This window comes from Mustela putorius, unplaced genomic scaffold, assembly GCF_011764305.1.
Source record: "Mustela putorius furo isolate JIRA1106 unplaced genomic scaffold, ASM1176430v1.1 tig00001215_pilon_pilon_pilon, whole genome shotgun sequence".
Taxonomy (NCBI): Eukaryota; Metazoa; Chordata; class Mammalia; order Carnivora; family Mustelidae; genus Mustela; species Mustela putorius.
Window position 1 is genome coordinate 2,011,125 of NW_025421638.1, and position 18,978 is coordinate 2,030,102.

At 37.4% G+C, this 18,978-nt stretch overlaps 1 protein-coding gene across 3 annotated transcripts in view; it reads left to right on the forward strand.

The window, feature by feature from the left end:
• NDST3 (N-deacetylase and N-sulfotransferase 3) overlaps positions 1–18,978 on the forward strand; it is a 177,667-nt gene that overhangs the window by 57,393 nt on the left and 101,296 nt on the right. For all 3 annotated transcript variants that reach the window (XM_004748013.3, XM_004748012.3, XM_045087507.1), the window contains exon 4: positions 5,777–5,931. In XM_004748013.3, the coding sequence (XP_004748070.1) occupies positions 5,777–5,931 (155 nt within the window). The remainder of the gene's footprint in view (positions 1–5,776; positions 5,932–18,978) is intronic.

Consider the following 18,978-nt stretch of genomic DNA (forward strand, 5'->3'; position numbering starts at 1 on the left):
ACCTATTGCACTAACTTATATCTCCAGTACAAAAGTAAATAGAAGTGGTGATGATAACACTCCTGTCTTATTACTAACCTCAGGGGAAATCTCTCAGTAGATTTTTTTCCCATTCTCAAGGGGAATCCTTTCAATAGACTATTTTGTAAACACCCTTTTTTTTTTTTAAGAAAAAAAAAGGATTTATTTATTTATTTATTTATTTATTTGAGAGAGAGAGAACATGAGCAGGGGGGAGGGGCAGAGTGAGAGGAGATGCAGGGAGCCCAACACGGGCTTGATCTCAGGACCTGGAGATCACGAACTGAGTCAAACGCAGACACTTAACCACCTGAGCCACCTAGGTGCCCCTAGACCCTCTTTGTTCACTTAAAGAAGCTCCCTTCTATTCCTAGATGGCTAAGAGTTTTATCATAAATGGGTGTTGAATGCACTTTGTCTATTTTTCTGTTGTCTCTCTTCCCTTACTAAAATGAACACTCCATGAAGGCTTCACTATTGTAACACCAGCAACTAGGACAGTGACTACTGAAAATGAATTAATGAACAAATGACTGAGGGAAAATAAAATTTTTTATTTTAACTATTAGTATTTTTCAGAGAACAAAATTTGACAATGTTGTTTTGTGAAAGAAAATCACTCTAAATATTTAGAATAATTAGAAATGTTCTTTCTCGGGCCCCTGGGTGGCTCAGTCCCTGAAGTGTTTGCCTTCGGCTCAGGTCATGATCCCAGGGTCCTGTGATCAAGCCTCATGTTGGGAGGAGTGGGGAGTCTGCTTCTCCCTCTCCTTCCTGTTCCTGCTTTCTCTCACTATCTCTGTCACTCTCTCTGTCTCTCTCTCTCAAATAAATAAAATCTTTTAAAAAAAGAAAGAAAGAAAAAGAAAGAAGAAAGAAAGGAAGAAAAACTTTAAAGAAAGACATAATAGAAATAGGAGAAAACACTTCTGGCAACTTATTTTATGGCCAATGCTGAATGCTAAAGAGTGACTCTAGCCAACTGCTCTCCTTCCTTTTTGCTTCTGAAAGATCTGTCCTTTTTCCTTACTTGGACACTTCCCACAGCTCACAGTAAGGATGTCTACTACCTAAGCCAAGGAAAGCAGAACACAGAATAAAGCTAAGGCCAAGGCTTAAACAGATCTTATTATCTGTGTATGATATGAAAGCTTCCACAAAAACTTAGCTAGGATTATCTAAAATCAATACAATCACTTTTTAGTGGGAAAAGATGTAAAATTTAATACTCTGAATCTTTCAAAAATTAGAAATTATAATATTTAATTGAATTACATTGTCTTCTTTCTAAATGAGCAATTCCTTCTCCTATTAAAAATTCCATTTTATTCAATCTTGAAGGGAAGGAGAAAAACAGCACTATCATCACAGTAAGACTTTCTTTCAGGAGAGGGTTTCCATCTTGTTTGGTCTATTTTAGTTCTTGAAGGGTTTGGGCAGAAACATAAGAGATGAAGGAAATAAAATCATAGTTCCCTTTTAGTGAGCAAAACTGTATTGTAGGTACTTAGCTAAGCACTTTTCATGTACCTTTTCAATGAAGCCTAGGAGTTAAAGAGTATATTCCCTTGCTTTCTAAGTAGAAATTTAGAGGGGCCCAAGATCATATAGCTAGTTAAGTGTCAAAAATAGTTTCAACGTTAGGTCAGGCAGAGCCCAAGTCTTATGCATTAGATAAACTGGATTTTTATTGCTTATCTGGGAATCCTAGATAAAGGAAGCTGAATGGCAAAGCGTTCCTTCTCTTTATCTATACATTCTTTAGGTTTGTGTATTTCCCCAAACCTTGGAGAACCAACAATTTTGGTAAATTCTAACTGTACCAAAGAATTAATTACCAATGTGAAGAGTAATATTATATTGAAGTAAATGATGATCTTATTTTCTAAATTCCAAATTTGGTCAATTCATGATAGTTAAGGGCCCTAAATTTGGAGTTGTTTAATTTGGGTTAGAATTTATAAGTCAGAGAATAAAATTTGACCATGTTTTGTTGTGAAAGAAAATCACTGCAAAAACTAAGAATAATTAAAAGCTTTCTTTCCCAAACATAATAGAAAAATACGAAAATACTCCTGGCAGCTCAGTTTTTTGTCCAATGCTGAATGCTAAAGAATGACTCTAGCCAGTTGCTGCCTTTCCTTGTTGTTTCTGAAAGATTTCTCTCTTTCCTTACTTGGGCACCTCCTACAACTCAGAAGAAAAATTCCCAGTAAGACACCAGGTTCTGTCCCAACCTTGTCAGTGATGTGGGACAAATTATTTTACCTTTCCAAATACCAGTTTCCTTATTTGAAGAATAGAGTTAGCAGTGGCCCTTATCTCATAAGGTTTTAGTGAGCATTAAATGAGATGATGCTTATAAAACAGTTAACACAATGCTTGACAAAAGGTAGAGTCTCGGGGCGCCTGGGTGGCTCAGTGGGTTAAGCCGCTGCCTTCGGCTCAGGTCATGATCTCAGGGTCCTGGGATCGAGTCCCGCGTCGGGCTCTCTGCTTGGCAGGGAGCCTGCTTCCCTCTCTTTCTCTCTCTCTGCCTGCCTCTCCATCTACTTGTGATTTCTTTCTGTCAAATAAATAAATAAAATCTTTAAAAAAAAATTTAAAAAAAAAAAAGGTAGAGTCTCAATCAATGACAATTTTGAATATCAAAGTAGGAAAAACAGAAGATAAGATACTGATGAGACATAAGTTATTTAAATAGATGCATAATAAAATAATAATTTGCAATAACTCTAAGATTTCAGCATAGTTTTCTAACACCTTAAAAATGACACTTAAAATTGAGGAATTTGATTTCTGGTTCTCTCCTCCTCCAGCTCTAACAAAGGTGGGCAAAATTAGGAGATCACGGGGTGGCAAGCATCCAGGACATCCAACCACAGCTATGTTTCGACTGCTTTTTATCATACTGTTTAAAGTAATAAGCAATAGACACTTGTTCTCAATATAATTAATTCTGATGTAAAACATCCCCAAAGTAGGATTAAATGAAATCAGATCAGAGTTATAAAGGAAAAGGGGAAAGGCATACATTTATGCCCACTATAAATTTATATAAATCTATCAAAGGGCAGACATCATTTGTCTAATTTCTGCATGATTCAAATGATGTATGGCTATTTTATTAACAGATGGCACCATGATATTCAGGAAAGGACAACAAATGCCTGAGCTCTCCTTCTAAAGCTACCTTTCCACTGTCCTGATAAGGAAACTGTGGATAAAGTCCAGCTAGAAAAATGCACAAAGGAGAGATGAGAAGAAAGTTACAGGGAAAGATAGGAGTTACAGGGGATAGGGGATAGAGAGTCAAAGCAGTAGAGGGATGAGTTTTCATAATCTAGGAAGTCTCATCTCACTCTACCCACATTCACTTTATCCAGAGGAGGTGGAAGTCAGGAATGCATTGATTACTGGGAAACCCCAGAGACTTATGCTTCTTTTCAGTAATGGAAAGTAAAACTGCCATAAGTAACCAATGGTAATCTTAACTAATATGGTGTCCTGAGGACATACAAAATGTTAAGAAAGAGGACAGTCTCTTGGATGTAAGTAGAGATGTTTAATTGTGGGGAAACTAAATGACATCATCCTTATGTCAAAAAACTACATATTTAAACAACACCAGTCAATGTAACAAATGCTTCTTCACCATGGCCACCATATTTATCACCTAAAAGGTGGCAGGATCCAAGAAGACCCTGCAATGATTGGGGTCATCAGAGACTCTAAATCCTGAATCCATATATTCATATTCCCTTGGATTCCTCTCTAGACGTTTCCCCTGAACTGTAAAATAATCACTCAGAAGCCCCAAGAATGCTTTTGCCGGTGACTCACTAATCAGGTCAGTCAGTTAATATGATGGCATGGTCAGTTCTTGAGCAGTGTCCCATCTGCCACATAACACCCAAGGGAGATCTTCCCCCACACATCATGCAGTATCATCGTGGAAAAAATAAAACACAAGGAGGCCCTCAAAAGACACAAGGAGAACAAGGGTAAGAAACATAAAATGAAAGGAAAAAGGCACTTTAGATTGCCTAATATGTGTCAGGATTATAGTGCCACTTCCTTCCCCAAAAGAATAAAATAGGTATTGCTTGCTATCCATTGTTTACCTGCATAAATACAGACATTAAAGGGGGTATGTGACTTGCCCACAATCACACAATTCAAATGTGATGGTGGAAGCTACAAATAAACTGAAAACTTCTAACTCTAAAGGCTCTCCTTGTTCCACAACATTTTGGTAACATGAATGTGTGATGAAGAGGAAAAAATTAGGGAACTATAATAGATTAAATTTAAAGGTGCTCTTTATATATAAGGAAAAAAGTTTCTTCATATCAGCTGAGTATTTAACCATATAAAAGTGAAATTAAAGTCTGTCCTTGTTGAAGAATTAGGTCATTCCACTCATTCTACATTACTAATCCTTGTTGTCCCTATATAAATGAGGACTGTGCAGCCTCGTGCTATGCCTTTATCTTTGGTAAGTCCCTTTCACCGCCCAGTAAATCAGGGATCTGATTCTTTTCCTTCCAGTGGGCTCTGCCTTCCTTCCCTTGGAAAAATGAAGAGAAGAGCAGTAGTAGCAGGCACTGCTGCTGGGCCAGGAGAGCAGTCTGCCCTCCCTCTTTAGCCCATAGGGCACTACTGAAACCAGTCATATCAGAAAAATGAAATTTTTGAAAATACAAGAGAGCATTTTCTCCACGTAAAGGGAACATCATTGGAAGAACCTACTATTCTATATCCTAGCAGCTTGTTAGATTCAGTGTTGTGGCTAAATTTTAAGTGTGGTTGTGTAATTTTGTGGAGATTAATATCATCTTATGATACGCCTGGATAGTAGTGAGGCAACCTCTGCGGCTCTCATTCCAGGCTCTGGTAAAGCAACCGAGGGAGTCCTATCCCCCTCCAGTTAAAATTGAGGAATTTCTCACCCATTCACCTAAACTGCAGGGAAAACAGAGGAAATAAAATGTGCCCGAATAGGAAAAAACAAAAGAATGACAATAGGAGTTGTCATTGACAACAGGAAACAAGAGTTTCTTGACAGAAAGTCTGCTTCTAGAACTTGAGAGAAAGGACAATCATGAGAAACCCGAGTACCGTCAAGGAGCAGCGTGACTTGTTTACTCCGACTTTACCACTTCTCAGCCTCTTTCCTTCACTTTCATCCTTTCTCCTTTCTTCCGTTCAATTTTCTCTAATCTCCCAAAGAACAATTCCTACATTTCCTTTTTTCCTCCTTATTTATGCCTTGGTTTTCACTAACTACTGAGTAGCTTCTTCTCAGAGCTAATGAGGAACCCAAATAAACTATGGAATTACTTTATTGTGACTTTGGTGTCACAACCCATGCCAGAATGACCTACTGCTGGAGCTCTGCCACTCATTTCTTTATACACATTCTCTTGATTCCATTTCCTACTTATCCCCCCATCCTCTCTAAACTACAGATTATACAGACACTGAACGAGTTCTAATGTCCTTGGGAATGGTTGCATATTTCCATTTTGCAGTAATTCTATACCTATGGCTCATGTTGAACATTTTTTAAAAGAGTTTTGTCACAGTCTCTGGCTGTTCTCTGAGGAACAGGTTTTTCTTTGTTACATTTCATGTTTAAAGCCTTCTGTGTATCAAAGAAAGTATAAATAAATGGAGTCTTCTAAATACATACATGGGCGTGATGGGCAATCGTTGTAACTAAAATTAACTGAACAATCCTTTTCCCCTGAAGGAACTGAAGAGGAAGATGAAGGAGATGACCATCTTCTGGGGTCTGTGGATGAGTTTTGGTGGTTTCCTCATATGTGGAGCCATATGCAACCTCACCTCTTTCATAATGAGTCATCTTTGGTGGAGCAGATGATTCTCAACAAAAAATTTGCTTTAGTAAGTAACTCACTTTGAATATTACATTGAACTGTAGTGTACACTGGCATTAGAAAAACTTGGTATTGGAGCCTTTCAAGGATGTGACTTTTGAATTTGTATTGGATGCTCAATACTATGCCTAAGGCGTTGAGGGTCTAATTTAAGAAAAATTTTACAAGGGTGGAGTTAGGATGGTGAAAAGTAGGGGTTTCTAGGTCTGTGTGGTCCCTCGAATTAATACAGCTGGATCATTATCAAATCATTCTGAATACCTGCAAAATCAATTGGAGACATCTGAGAAAAGAAATGCTGCAGTCGTATGAGTAGAAAGGTGACCACTTCATGGAAGATAGGAGGTGCAGAGACTTGAATATGGGGCTCTACATCTGACGATATGGCGGAGGGGAGGGAGGGTACTTAAGGAGGCTACCGCAAGGTATGGTAAGCAGCGGAGCACAAAAGCAAAACTTTTAGGATCTGCTACAGTGGGGGATGTCCTGGGCATAAAGGTGCTCAGGTGGGGAAGCGGGCTGGAATCCTGGTGTGACAGCGTGGTCTCAGGAACCCTGGGGTCACCGGAAGAATGGGGGTGCCTGGGTCCTGCAGAGTTCCCAGGAACAGGAGTGGGGAAGCAACTGAGAACAGTGAGTCTAGATGCAAGCTCTCTGCTCAGTGTTGCCATAAACTGCAAACCACTGTGCAGTCATGTGACCACTTTCCTAGCAGCAGTCCAGCAAAAGGCAGATGCATGCCAACACCCCTCCCTCCCCGGGAGGAACAGCACAGGTCCACACTATAGGAGTCTATAAAATTTGGAGTTTTGAAACTCAGTCATGTGCCTGAGATAAAAATGCTCGGTCACAGGCTGGGTGAACAGAGTTGAGACAGGGACCGGGGAGAGAAGAGTGATTGATCGCTTTTCTGTGAAGGCTCAGTGAAAGGGGGGTTGCAAATTTTCAGCTCCCGGGCTAGAGAGCTGGACACTGCCATATTCATTCTACCCATCAGTGCTGAAAGCCCTCAGGTAACAAAACAGGGTCATAGTGGAATTTGGAGCTGCTTACAGTCCAGCCTCCTGGCAACAGAGGCACATGTGCAACAGGGCAAGTGCACCTGAGAATCAGTGCAACAGGCCCCGCCCCCAGAAGACCAGCTGGAACAACCGGCTCACACAAGTTTACTGATCATAGAGGGCTGCAAAACTTCAGCTCTTGGGGAAAACAGTATATAGCTTTTGTTGTTGTTTTTCAATTCTTTAGTCTTTCAGTGTTATTTTTCAGTTATTATTTTTTCAATTCATTTTTTTATTCTTTTTAATTTTTATTTTTATATATGTGTTACATATATTTGTTTCCTTTCATTGTACTTTATTTTATTTTTGTATATATAAATATATATATAACTTCTTCTTTCTTTCTTATTTTGGGATCTCATTTCTTTTAACAAGCAGACCAAATCACACCTACTCTAGTTCTTTACTTTGTTATGTTTCCTGGTTGTTGTTTTTTTTTTTTTTTTCTTGTTTTGTTTTGTTTCCAGGGTTTTTTCCTATTGTTGTTATCAGATTTTCTTTTTCTCTTTCTTATATTCTTATCTGGAAAAAATGATGAGATGGAGAAATTCACCACCCCCAAAAAAAAGAACAGGCAGTAGTGCTTACTTGCAAGGGATTTAATCAATATGGACATAAGTAAAATGTCTGAACTTGACTTTAAAAAAATGAATATAAAGATACTGGCTGGGCTTGAAAAAAGCAGAGAAAATTCTAGAGAATCCTTTACTGTAGAAATAAAAGAACTAAAATCCAGTCAGGCCAAAATTAAACATGCTATTATCGAGATGCAGTCCCAAATGGAGTATATAAACCAAGGAAGAATGAGGCAGAAGAGCAAGTCAGTGATATAGAAGATAAAATGATGGAAACGAAGAAAGCTGAAAAGAAGAAAGAAAAGTACTGGATCACAAAGGGAGACTTAGAGAACTCAAGTGATCCCATAAAGTGAAACAGTACCTAGGTAATAGGGGTCCCAGAAGAGGAGGAGCAGAAGAGAAGAGTAGAAGGTTATAGCAGCAATGTCCACAATAGCCAAAATATAGAAAGACCAAGATGTCCATTGACAGATGAATGATCAAAGAAGAGGTGGTATACATATCACTTCTTCACAGACACACACACGCATACACACACACACACACACGCACACGCACACGCACACTGAAATATTACTCAGACCATCAAAAAGAATGAGATCTTGCCATTTCTAGTGACATGGATGAAGCTACAGAGTATTATGCTAAGCAAAATAAATCAGGGGAAGACAAATACTATGATTTCACTCATGTGGCATCTAAGAAGCAAAACAGAGGGGAAAGGAAGGGAAAATAAAATAAGATGGAAATAAAAAGGGAGGTAAACCCTAAGGGATGCTGAACTCTAGGAAACAAAGTGAGGGTTGTTGGAGGGGAGGTGGGTGGAGGAAGGAATGGCTGAGTAATGGGCATTAAGGAGGGCACTTGATTTCATGAGCACTGGGTGTTGTATGCAACTGATGAATCACTAAACTCTATCCCTCAAAGTAAGAATACAGTTTATGTTAACTAAATTGGGTTTAAATAAAGAATTTTAAAAATTTTTAAAAAGAGAAACTTCACAAGACACTCACAAGACTTACCTACATGACAGTTTAGTCAGAACTCATAAGACATGGCTCCCTATCCAGAAGGAGATTTTTGCTATACCAGGAAGGCAAAATATGCACATAAAACAATCCTCCAACAAAATGAGATATTCCATGACCTAGTGCCAAACTGTACAGATGTAAAATCCCACCGTTCAGATAAATAAGTGTCACTGGGAGTGGTCAGGAAAATGCACTTATGGCAATAGGATTTAGATATACCTGAAATAAGGATAAGATGTACATGTCAGGAAGAACTGAGTGTGGTGAGGATGAGGAGACCATAATGTGGGGATTAGGTAATGAAGATTCAAGCCACAGAGGCAATGGAAATGAGAAGAAAATCGTTTAAACACACATGTTATAGCGATGGGACATTCATGTGATTCATACACTTTTTTTTTAATTTTCATACACTGTTTTATACTGAAGGGTTTCTGATTCCTGACAGGGAAATTTATAGCAAAAGTTCTAATAAGTACAGTTTTCAAGAAAATGTGCATGTAGTCAGCAGGGATGGTATATGGTGATCAACAGGCCCATACAGTATTTGTATTTCTATGAAAAATACTAACGGGCACAGAAACACATGGGAGAACTCGAGACAGGCAATTGTCTATTTACCCAGCATTCTCCCACCCTGGGTGGGGAGTGCCTTGGGGCAGGAACTATATTTTGTTCATCACAGGATGGCAGTTCCTATATCATGAAGGTACTCTGTAAGTATTCGAAGCATAAATGATCAAGGCAGCAGAAATTACCACTCAAAAAAGATTTGAGGGGCACTTGGGTGGATCAGTTGTTTAAGCATCTGCCTGCAGCTCAGGTCATGATTCCAGGGTCCCGGGATCAAGTCCCATGTTCAGCTACCCCCCAGCGGGGTATTTGCCTCTCTTTCTCCCTCTGTCCCTCCCCCTTGCTCATGCTCTCTGTCTCCCTTTTTCTCTCTCTCCTTCTCTCTCTAATAAATGAATAAAATCTTTTCAGAAAGATTTGAAATGTAATATATCTTATCTGTTATAGCCTTTTATCTTATTTGCAAACCACAAGGTTGATATTACAATGTTCATAAATTATAATGCGAATAATTCTAAACCCACCAAATCGTGTTTCTAAGCAAATCCTACTAATAGTAGACTTATCCCAGTATGCAAAATGAACTAAAATACACAGCTCTGGTTAATTTAAGTATGATTTTGAAAAACTCTAAAATACCATTGCTCCCTTGACAAACAGAAAATGTTTTACCAGAGATTTAAAGTCCTGACCCCATAACTAGAAATGATTGATTTGAAATATGACTCCTCAATTTTGAGGTTTCCCCACATATATGCCTTTCCCAACATTATCGTCCTTAAGCATCATAGCTCCCAGTATTTTATGTTCTTAGACTGTATAGTTCTATTTATCACACAACTATCCCTAACATATTTCACCCTAAAATGGTATAAGAGATTGCAGTTGTCAATCTGTGGAAACAAGAGCAAGGATTATGTCTCCCTAGGCTGGCCACTTGGCCGTATAACTGTTGGCTTTTTGGTTACTCAGTGTTTCAGAGTACTGGACTCACTTACCACAGAGTGGTATTCCGTATAAACTTCCAAAGCCAAGATGTTTAGGGAATCAATCTACACGTCACCTTACTTAAATGTGTACAAGAAAAGGTTAGAATTTATAGAATGTACTTTTTTTCTTGAGGATATAGAAGACCAAACACTTTATGGATAGCATTGGGAGCCCATACTTGTCTTTCAACTTCAGGGACTGCCCAAAATAGATATGCAGCTTCAAGTGTACCATGGCCATGCATTGACATTTTGTCAAGAAGATGAGAACAGTGTCCTCCGTACCAGTCTTGTGAAAATGTTCTGATAGAATTTTCAAACTCTTTGTGAGATGGAGAGCCTCCTTTTCCCTCCACAGAATTGAAACAGAAATGGTAAACAGCACATAAGAGTGTGTAAATGTCTCAATTTCTAACAGAGAGCACTAAACACAGCAAACATTAATTTTGTCATCTTCAAAAGCCTAAGACTTGCTGATATAAGCAATATTAATCAGCAAGAAAGGATATGAACAAGAAAATTACTTTGTATTTTCTTCTTTAATCTGTGAAGAAAAGAATTTGTGAAAGAAGAAAATACATAAATAGAATGAAAGAACGTACTAATAAGAAATTTAAAACTGGTAACTGAGCAGTTAGGTTTTTGTTGTTTGCTGTTGCTTTTGTTTGCTTTCAAAAGAAAATAGTTTTTCAAGGCAGACTTGATGAATGACATAACATTCATTGCTATCTATATTCCTCTGCCATTAGGAAAGTATCTAGATAATAGGTATTCTATTATTACCTGAATGAATGAATCAATGAATATTATGTTTGTACTTAAAACAAGTGTAAATTCTTGAAAGTACACATAGCAAGAACAGACATGCACAGGAATTATACACATTTTTTTAGAATTCTCAACTAAAAAGCATCATGAATTAAAAGAATAACTCAGAAGTGAAATTTGGTCATTCTCATTCCTCACTCAAGTGCCAGGCAAAGGACATTTTCTTTGAAATCTCATTCCTAACTACAGGTTGACAACCCAAATTATGGTCCTCAAGGCATAGAGAACAGTCACGGAGGGTCTTCAGAAATAAGGCAAAATGTGTTCTTTAATGTTAATCAAATATAGGATCCATGGATTTCTTTTTGTCAGGAAAGGATAGATAAGGAAAAAAGACTAAATCGAGGACCAGTCCCTTCCCGCCATAACCACACGAAAGAGAATACGCATGTAAAGTAATTGCAAACAGTGATTAGCACCTAACAAACAGAAGATGACGGTTGTTGTTTTTATCATCATTACATATTCAGTATCAGAAAATTGCCCTCTTCAATTTTTGCCTAGGCTTCTCAGGTATTTAGGGTGACAGGTAGGAGACACAAAATCCTCAAGGTTAAAAGCTTATTCTGTATTGCAATGACATTTGGTTCATGTGAATTCTACACATTTTCTAAACAAATGTTAACTCTTTTGCTTCTCATTAAGGCATTAGGGTTACAAAGCAGCTTTGCTGCTAAATGTAAAGAGGTAAGGAGAAAAGGGTTTTAGTTTTTTATATATTGTGTTATTCCCTTTTATTCTTATAACAACCTTGAATTGTAGGTATGCTTATTCTCACTTTATAGATAAGGAAACTAAAAATCGGAGAAATACAGTGACTCACTCAGGATTATAAAGCTCAGTAGGGGTAGAATTAAGCCCAGAAATCTAGGTCTTCTAAAATTGTATGAATTGTGACACACCCTCTCCCCCCAGGCTTTCTCACTAGCCTGTCAACCCAACTCAAAGGAGAAGGTCTAGGTTACACTTCTGCCTGGTAATCCAAAGCCATGTTTGGTAATTCTGAAAACACAAGAGAAACTGAGAGCTACAGTTTGGTCTCCTAAGGCATCTTTCCCCAAGGTTCCCTAAGATGGGCAGTTTCTGGAATGTTGGGAAAGGAAACAAACAACTAAATCTGAGGAACTTTCCACAAGAATAAGTATCTCTTATCACGGATAGAGAGGCTACTTTAATTCAGTGGAAACTATTCTGGAGGAAATTTTGCATCAACGATCAACTCACTAGATGAAATAGGCAAAAGCTTAACCCCATACTAATAATAGCATGCGTCTAAATTAGGCAACATCCTGCTTTCTCCACCAGCTTGGAGGCTCTGAATTTTAACATGAGCAGGAGCGTTTCTCCCAGTTAAGGAAATGAAAGAACACAGAAAGAACCAAAGTGTTGCTCTAGGAGTAACTGGGCATTCAAACAAGATCGGAGCTCACAGATGAAATTCAGCATTCAAATAAGTGATTGAATTAGAAAACATTTAAAGTATGTTTTCAAGTAAGAGAATCTGAGACTATGACATAAAACTCTTTTGTTTGAGCATTCTCTATCACCATCTATACAGCCAAACACCTGTTATTTTCATTGAGTTTTAGCAAATGCATCTGATCTATTATCCTTTTTCACAATGTGGCCACTTCTGTCTCATAAGAGAATTTGATGTCCATTTTAATTTAGCTTTGAAAGCTCTGCCTAATAGCTTATTATGGAAGGTCAAGTAAATCCTTTAAGCAAACTTGCATTTGATGGTTACAGCCACCAGGAAATACAGCTTTAAAGGCTAATTAGAAAATATTTTTAGTTATCAAATATGAGCTAATTCAGGTATTAAAATGAAATGTTAACAAGGGTGGGTTTTTTTTTTGAAAGGTACCATATCTGAAGCAAGAATTAATGACCTACAACACAGTTTGAAATATCTATTGTACAGCTTTTAAAATTGGACAAAATTCCATTCAGTAAGTAAATAACATTGCAGTTAAGCCTCAAAAAATCATCAAGAAATATACGCTCAATTGAAGAATTAGATCTCTAACATTTTTGGTAAATTATGGTGGCTTAATTTTAATGATAAAATAATTAGTAGAAATTTTTACCGTAGAACTCACTGCCAATATCAGATAATACTTAACACGGTTACAGACAATATTATTAAAATTAGTAGTAGTAGAACAATGTTTCTGATCCTGAAAACATAAAATCTTGCCAAGGATTGTACTTTTTTACTGCATTATCATTATTCCTTCAAATAGTGTCCTTTGGCCCCCTTCTTTTCCAAGTTCAGCAGAACTGCTAATTCACATTAGCTGAAATGTCTATTGTCAAGTGAGCAACTTTTTAGATTAGTGAGCACATTAGCTTTTCTAATATGGAAATAAAGATTATAGTATCAAAATGTAATTTAAAATATATTGAAAGACTTGCTGGCTTAAGGAATATATGATAATCTTTTAATTAGTTTGCTTGCCAGCTGGAGAATGAATGAATTCCATCATCTTCACTTCAGTGAAGCACCTTATAAAAAAGACACATTAGATCTTTATTTTATTGATATTGAAAACAAAGCACAATTCTAGTGGTCCTAATAGAAAGAGAGTTCAAGTCAAGATAGAAAAGCCTACCCTGAGCTGGTAAACCACTTCTGAGTTATCCAAGTAGCGCAGTTTAAAAAAGACATTAGCCATTATTCAGGGCACAATGACTAATAAGGTGAAGCCTATAATTTACTTCATAAAAACAATGGCTGAAGGAACTTGGTAAGGACAAGAGACAAGAGGAGACCAAAGGATATATTATCAGGACTGATATTCAATATAAAAGTACTAGTGTGGCCATGCCAGTGATTCCAATATTGAAATGTGTCAGTGCTACTACCCTTACCCTCGCTACCACCTCAGACCCTACCCCAGGATGTCTCAAAGCTCCCAAATGCTCAGCAACTAACAAAGCCTGGCTCCGAGTGGCCAGCATCCATCTCCAGCTCTACATTTAGCAGCAGTTTTGAGTGATCAGTTGCATAGAATGCTGACTGGTAAATATTTTGAATATTACCCCTTGAATATAATCAATTGTATGATTTATAATGAGTGTTACTCAGAAGGTAAACTCTAGAAGAAAGAAGACAATCCCTCACATTTGAGTAGAGTTGTTCTGCTAATCTAGGTAGTTGTGTACACAGAATGGTGACTGACACCTAGTAGGTCCTCAATGTTTGGTAGATGAAAATATAAATAAATATTCTTCTGGATCTTAAGATTTTATCATTACTGTTTAAAAATGTAGGCTTTATTATTATTTGGGTATGGTGAGATCATCAGATCAGGAGAGGACTGCCATTGGAAAGAGAGCTTGACACTCTCAGTTCCCAAAGAAAAGAGAGCACACCACACCATCCAGCAAACCATGGGGTAGCACTAAAGTTGGACAAGAAACAGAGTAGGGGGAAGGCAAGAGCATTTAGTGTGGTTTCTACAGGAGAGGCAAGACAAGGCAGGGTAAACAGGTTTAGGACTAGCTGGTTGGACGACAATTTCAGCAATCACAGTTGTAAAGGGATTCTTTCTAATTGTGCCATACCTGACCCAGAGGTGATTAGGGCAGGAATGAAGCCACTCAACTTATGAAGGAAGTGATTGATGGGTACTAAGGAGGGCACTGATTGCATGGTGCCCTCGGTGTTGTTACACGCAATGAATCATGGAGCACTACATCAAAGACTAATGATGTGCTATATAGTGACTAACATAACACAATTTAAAAAAAAAGAAGAAGAAGAAGAAGAAGGAAGTGGTTGAGAGGAGGGAGCCTGAACTGGTTGGTTTGTGCTTGAAGAACATGCTCTTGGGTAGGTGTTTAATTATCTCCAGGAACTGGACAGCCATGGGAGAGGCAGTCTTTGCAGGGTCAGGAAGGTCTCAGATGTCAAAGTATCAGAAATATAGAGAATAAAGAGACATGATTAATACCGCTACATATGCTTCTGTCTAAGTTATGGATCTTGAAGCAGTCTATAGGTTTTCAGATCCCTTCATCATCCCAGTTGCCATATTTGTACAACTTCAAACTTGTCATTCTGCCTCCCAATATATGTTGCCCTAATCTGACCATTATTAGAACAGAAAACAGTGAAATAATTTTTCCCTTCATGTACGCTTTAAAGTTTTTTTTTAATTTATTTGACAGACAGAGATCACAAGTAGGCAGAGAGGCAGGCAGAGAGAAAGAAAGAGAGGGAAGCAGGCTCCCCGATGAGCAGAGAGCCTGATGCGGGGCTCGATCCCAGGGCTTCAGGATCTTGACCTGAGCCAAAGGCAGAGGCTTTAACCCACTGAGCCACCCAGCCCCACCGCCCATGTACACTTTATATCTATTTATGTAGCCAAAGACCATGTTTTTTTAAACCATCATATAACATCTGTGTCTGCCAGACCTCTGTCCATGAGCTATTTAGTAAGCCTTCAGGTATTTGTTTTTGTCCGATAGATTTTGTTAACTAAATGCTACCTTTGAGATTAAAACTGTCCCTTTAACATTTCCTATTTGTTATGTGTTCAGTATTTCAGTCTATCAACATTCTTGTAAAGGCTGATTCTTTATTTAACATGCATTACATCTTCCCTAGCTTTGTGCCATACATATATCTTGCAAGTATATTGTGTCAGTATGACTTCCACATCTTCATCATTATTGATCAAGTTGAACAGGCTCAGAAGAACACGTCTTAAGTTAATTAAAAACCTACAAATTGGTTTTTTTAATTACTTTAATATGTGCTCTTCTGAACCTCGAAAATATTGAAATACTTTACAATTTAGTTCATCATGTCTTTCATCTAAGCTTACGTATTTACCATCATATGTATTTTGAAAAGCTGTTCCCTTTGATAGGGAAAGTAGAATCAGAAGAGATACTGGACATTTCTGCTTTTTACCCAGATCATCAAAGTACTTCAGCCTTCCCCTCTCCTACTGTGAACATGGAATAATATTACTTATGTATCTTTTGCTGATTAGAATTATTTTTAATTAGTAATTTATGGAAAAAAACTCACTTTGAACTTTAGCCTCCTTCACATTTTTTTAACCTTTTTTGTTTATCTTGTTTTGTTAATTGTTTTCATCCTTTGTTATGTGTACTTCCTTTCATTTCACGTACCTGTTTTAAACCCTTGTGTGTGTGAGGGCCCTGGCATAGTTAGTTTCTTTAGACAATCGCTAATAATATTGACCCTTCACTATGTGGCTGGAGCTCTTGATTAATAATCTTGTTTTTTCTCTTATTAATCATATTTAATCCTGCCCCTCCTGATGTTCTCTCTCTCTCAAGTGAATAAATAAAAAGTCTTAAAAAAAAATTTAATCCTCATGACAGCCCTACTGATGTCATCTCCACTTTATAGAAAACAAACCTGATATTTGAAGAGGTTTAGTAATTCCTCCAAACCACACAGCTAAGCAACAGATCTGGCACTTGAATTCAGATGTTTCTGACTCTTAATCACTATGTTACATAGATGTTTTCTGCCTTGTTTTGAATAATTATAATTCTCCAAAAAGAATGACATTTTTTTAAAGAAGCTATCCTTCTTTAGTTGTACTCCTTTAGTTTATTTCTAGCAATAAATTATTTTTTATTGAAATAATTAATAATTATTAATTATTAAAATAAAAATAAAATAAATTATTTCACCTTTTCTCATCAGAGTGTTTTAGAATCTGCTTTCCTAAATTGAAATTTTGTATCTAATTACAAGAATTACATATTTTAAGCATTTTGAACTCCACGGTGATACTGTCATCTCCTTCCCAGAGTTCTGTCACTTCCACATAGACTGTAGAGTCACCAAATATTAGAGTGGGAGTGTTGAGGATGGAGAAAAGCAGAGAGACTAGAGGGAAGTAGACAAATTGGATTACTATGAAAGTGATTAAGGAAGAGGAAATAAAGACAGGCTTTAACTAAACCAACAGCAGTGAGAATACAAAGGAGGGCAATGTGAAAACTATTTCTGAAATAGAATCAATAGGGCTTCTTATTGGATGGATGATGAGGAAGCAAAAGGTAATATCAAGTCAAAACTAATATCAAGGTTTGAGCCTCCCAATTTTCTATGTACGCATACTTATTTAAAGTATGCAAGTATGATCTGCTGCTTTTCCTTAGAAACTCTGGATTTCACCTACATGAAGATACTGGCCCCCGTCCATTCCCATAGTGGCACAGCATTTTTTTCTCATTTGGATACATCATTACACTTTTGAAAGTGGTTTTGATTACCTCAGGATCTTAGTCCTTTTCTTTGCAAATGCCTTTCCAGATTACTTTTTTCTATTCTATAGGAAGACTTCATGCTCCCTAACAAGCTAGAGAATGTGGAAAACTACTCTTTTCGATTCCTTTCCTTTTTTTTTTTTTCCCTCTAAAAAAAAAAATCTACATTGCCTCTCCAGTGCATATAGGGTGATTTAAACTGGTTTTGTAAAAAGAAAGATAAATTTAGTATATGTCCTACATGAAAATAGTCCCTCAGTGCCCAAATTTATTTGGACACAAAATGAACTCAAAGCCTTTATGAATTCTCCAAGAAATTCTTAGTGGTGGGCTGGAGTCAGATGTGGGGACGGAGCCGGGGAAAGGTTTATTTCCAGATCCATGCATGCTGCTACTAAATTTTGACTGCTCCTTCCTTCTTGAGTGTCTTACATTTAGTTAAAATGGAAGGCGCACTTGTTTTGCGAGAGGTGATTATAAACACGGCAGGGATGATGATACTGACCGCAAAAGAAGAAATGACAGTCAAGTCTGCTCAAATGCTAATCTTGCACCTGCTTGGCATTTTCCTATCTCCCACTCCATGTCCACAGTCATTCAACAATTTCTGTGAGTTCTTTCTTTGCACCATATCCTGCTCCATTTGGATACTTTCTATTACCACTCCACTTTCACATTTCTCACCCTGTACCTTGGTCATTGCAGCAACATCCAAACTAACCTTCTTAATTCTCCATTTTTCCCTATAATTTGTGCTCAGATCAAATTTGAAATTTGAAATTCTATTATTCTGTTCCTGCATGAAACAGGACCTTGCATTTCAATTAGAAAGTTTCTAGACTCTCCAGATGAAATGTAGGAAGAGAAACTTGAGCCTCCAGGTATTTGCCAGACACTGTGCTTAGTACTTTTCATGTGTCCTCAGTTAATATCCTCCCAACCACTTGCGAGGCTGACCAGCTCCATATTGTAAGTGCAGAAAATAAGGCTTGGGGCACTTATATTATCTTCCTTAATTCGCACAGTCAGTAAAAAGCTGAGAAGGGATTTGACCCCAGGGCTATCAAGCTCTAAAGCCCAAAAAGTCAGATTTTAATATTCTGAATTTGTTTAAAATAACTCTCTAGGGAAGTAATAAGATTCTGATTATAAGGTTTTGGTAACGGCAGTCAAATATCAGTATCAATGGCATGGCTGATGCTATTACCAAAACCTTATAATGAGAATTATTTCTAACCATGTTTTTCTTTTAAATAGCTCTTTATGTAATTTATGTAATTTTCTGTGTTTGTGCAGCCAGCACCACTAGTGTTAACTATCCTGGTGGCTATTTTAAATACCAGAGGGTAAGCAGTAGTTACAACAAAGAGCAATACCAACTTTTCTTTCTAGAATATTAAACTTAAATTAAAATTGGTACAATGCAGACTTAAAGACTCCGACTGTAATCAATCCTGTGGATTTTCGGAAAGATTTAATGTGCTTGCAAGTACCTTGGGAATGTAAGCCTGTCTCTGAATTATTTATAGCTTTATTACCTTTCAAGGACCCCATGGATCCACATAAGGCTCATCACTTCATACTCCAGAAAGCTGGACTGAACTAAACCCTCCCAATTCCTCTACTGTGTCTCCAGATAATTTTATTTTTGTTTATTTTGCTCTAGCATTAAAACAATTCATAAATTCATTTTTTATATTTCTACAAACTCCTTCACGTGTTTACTTGAA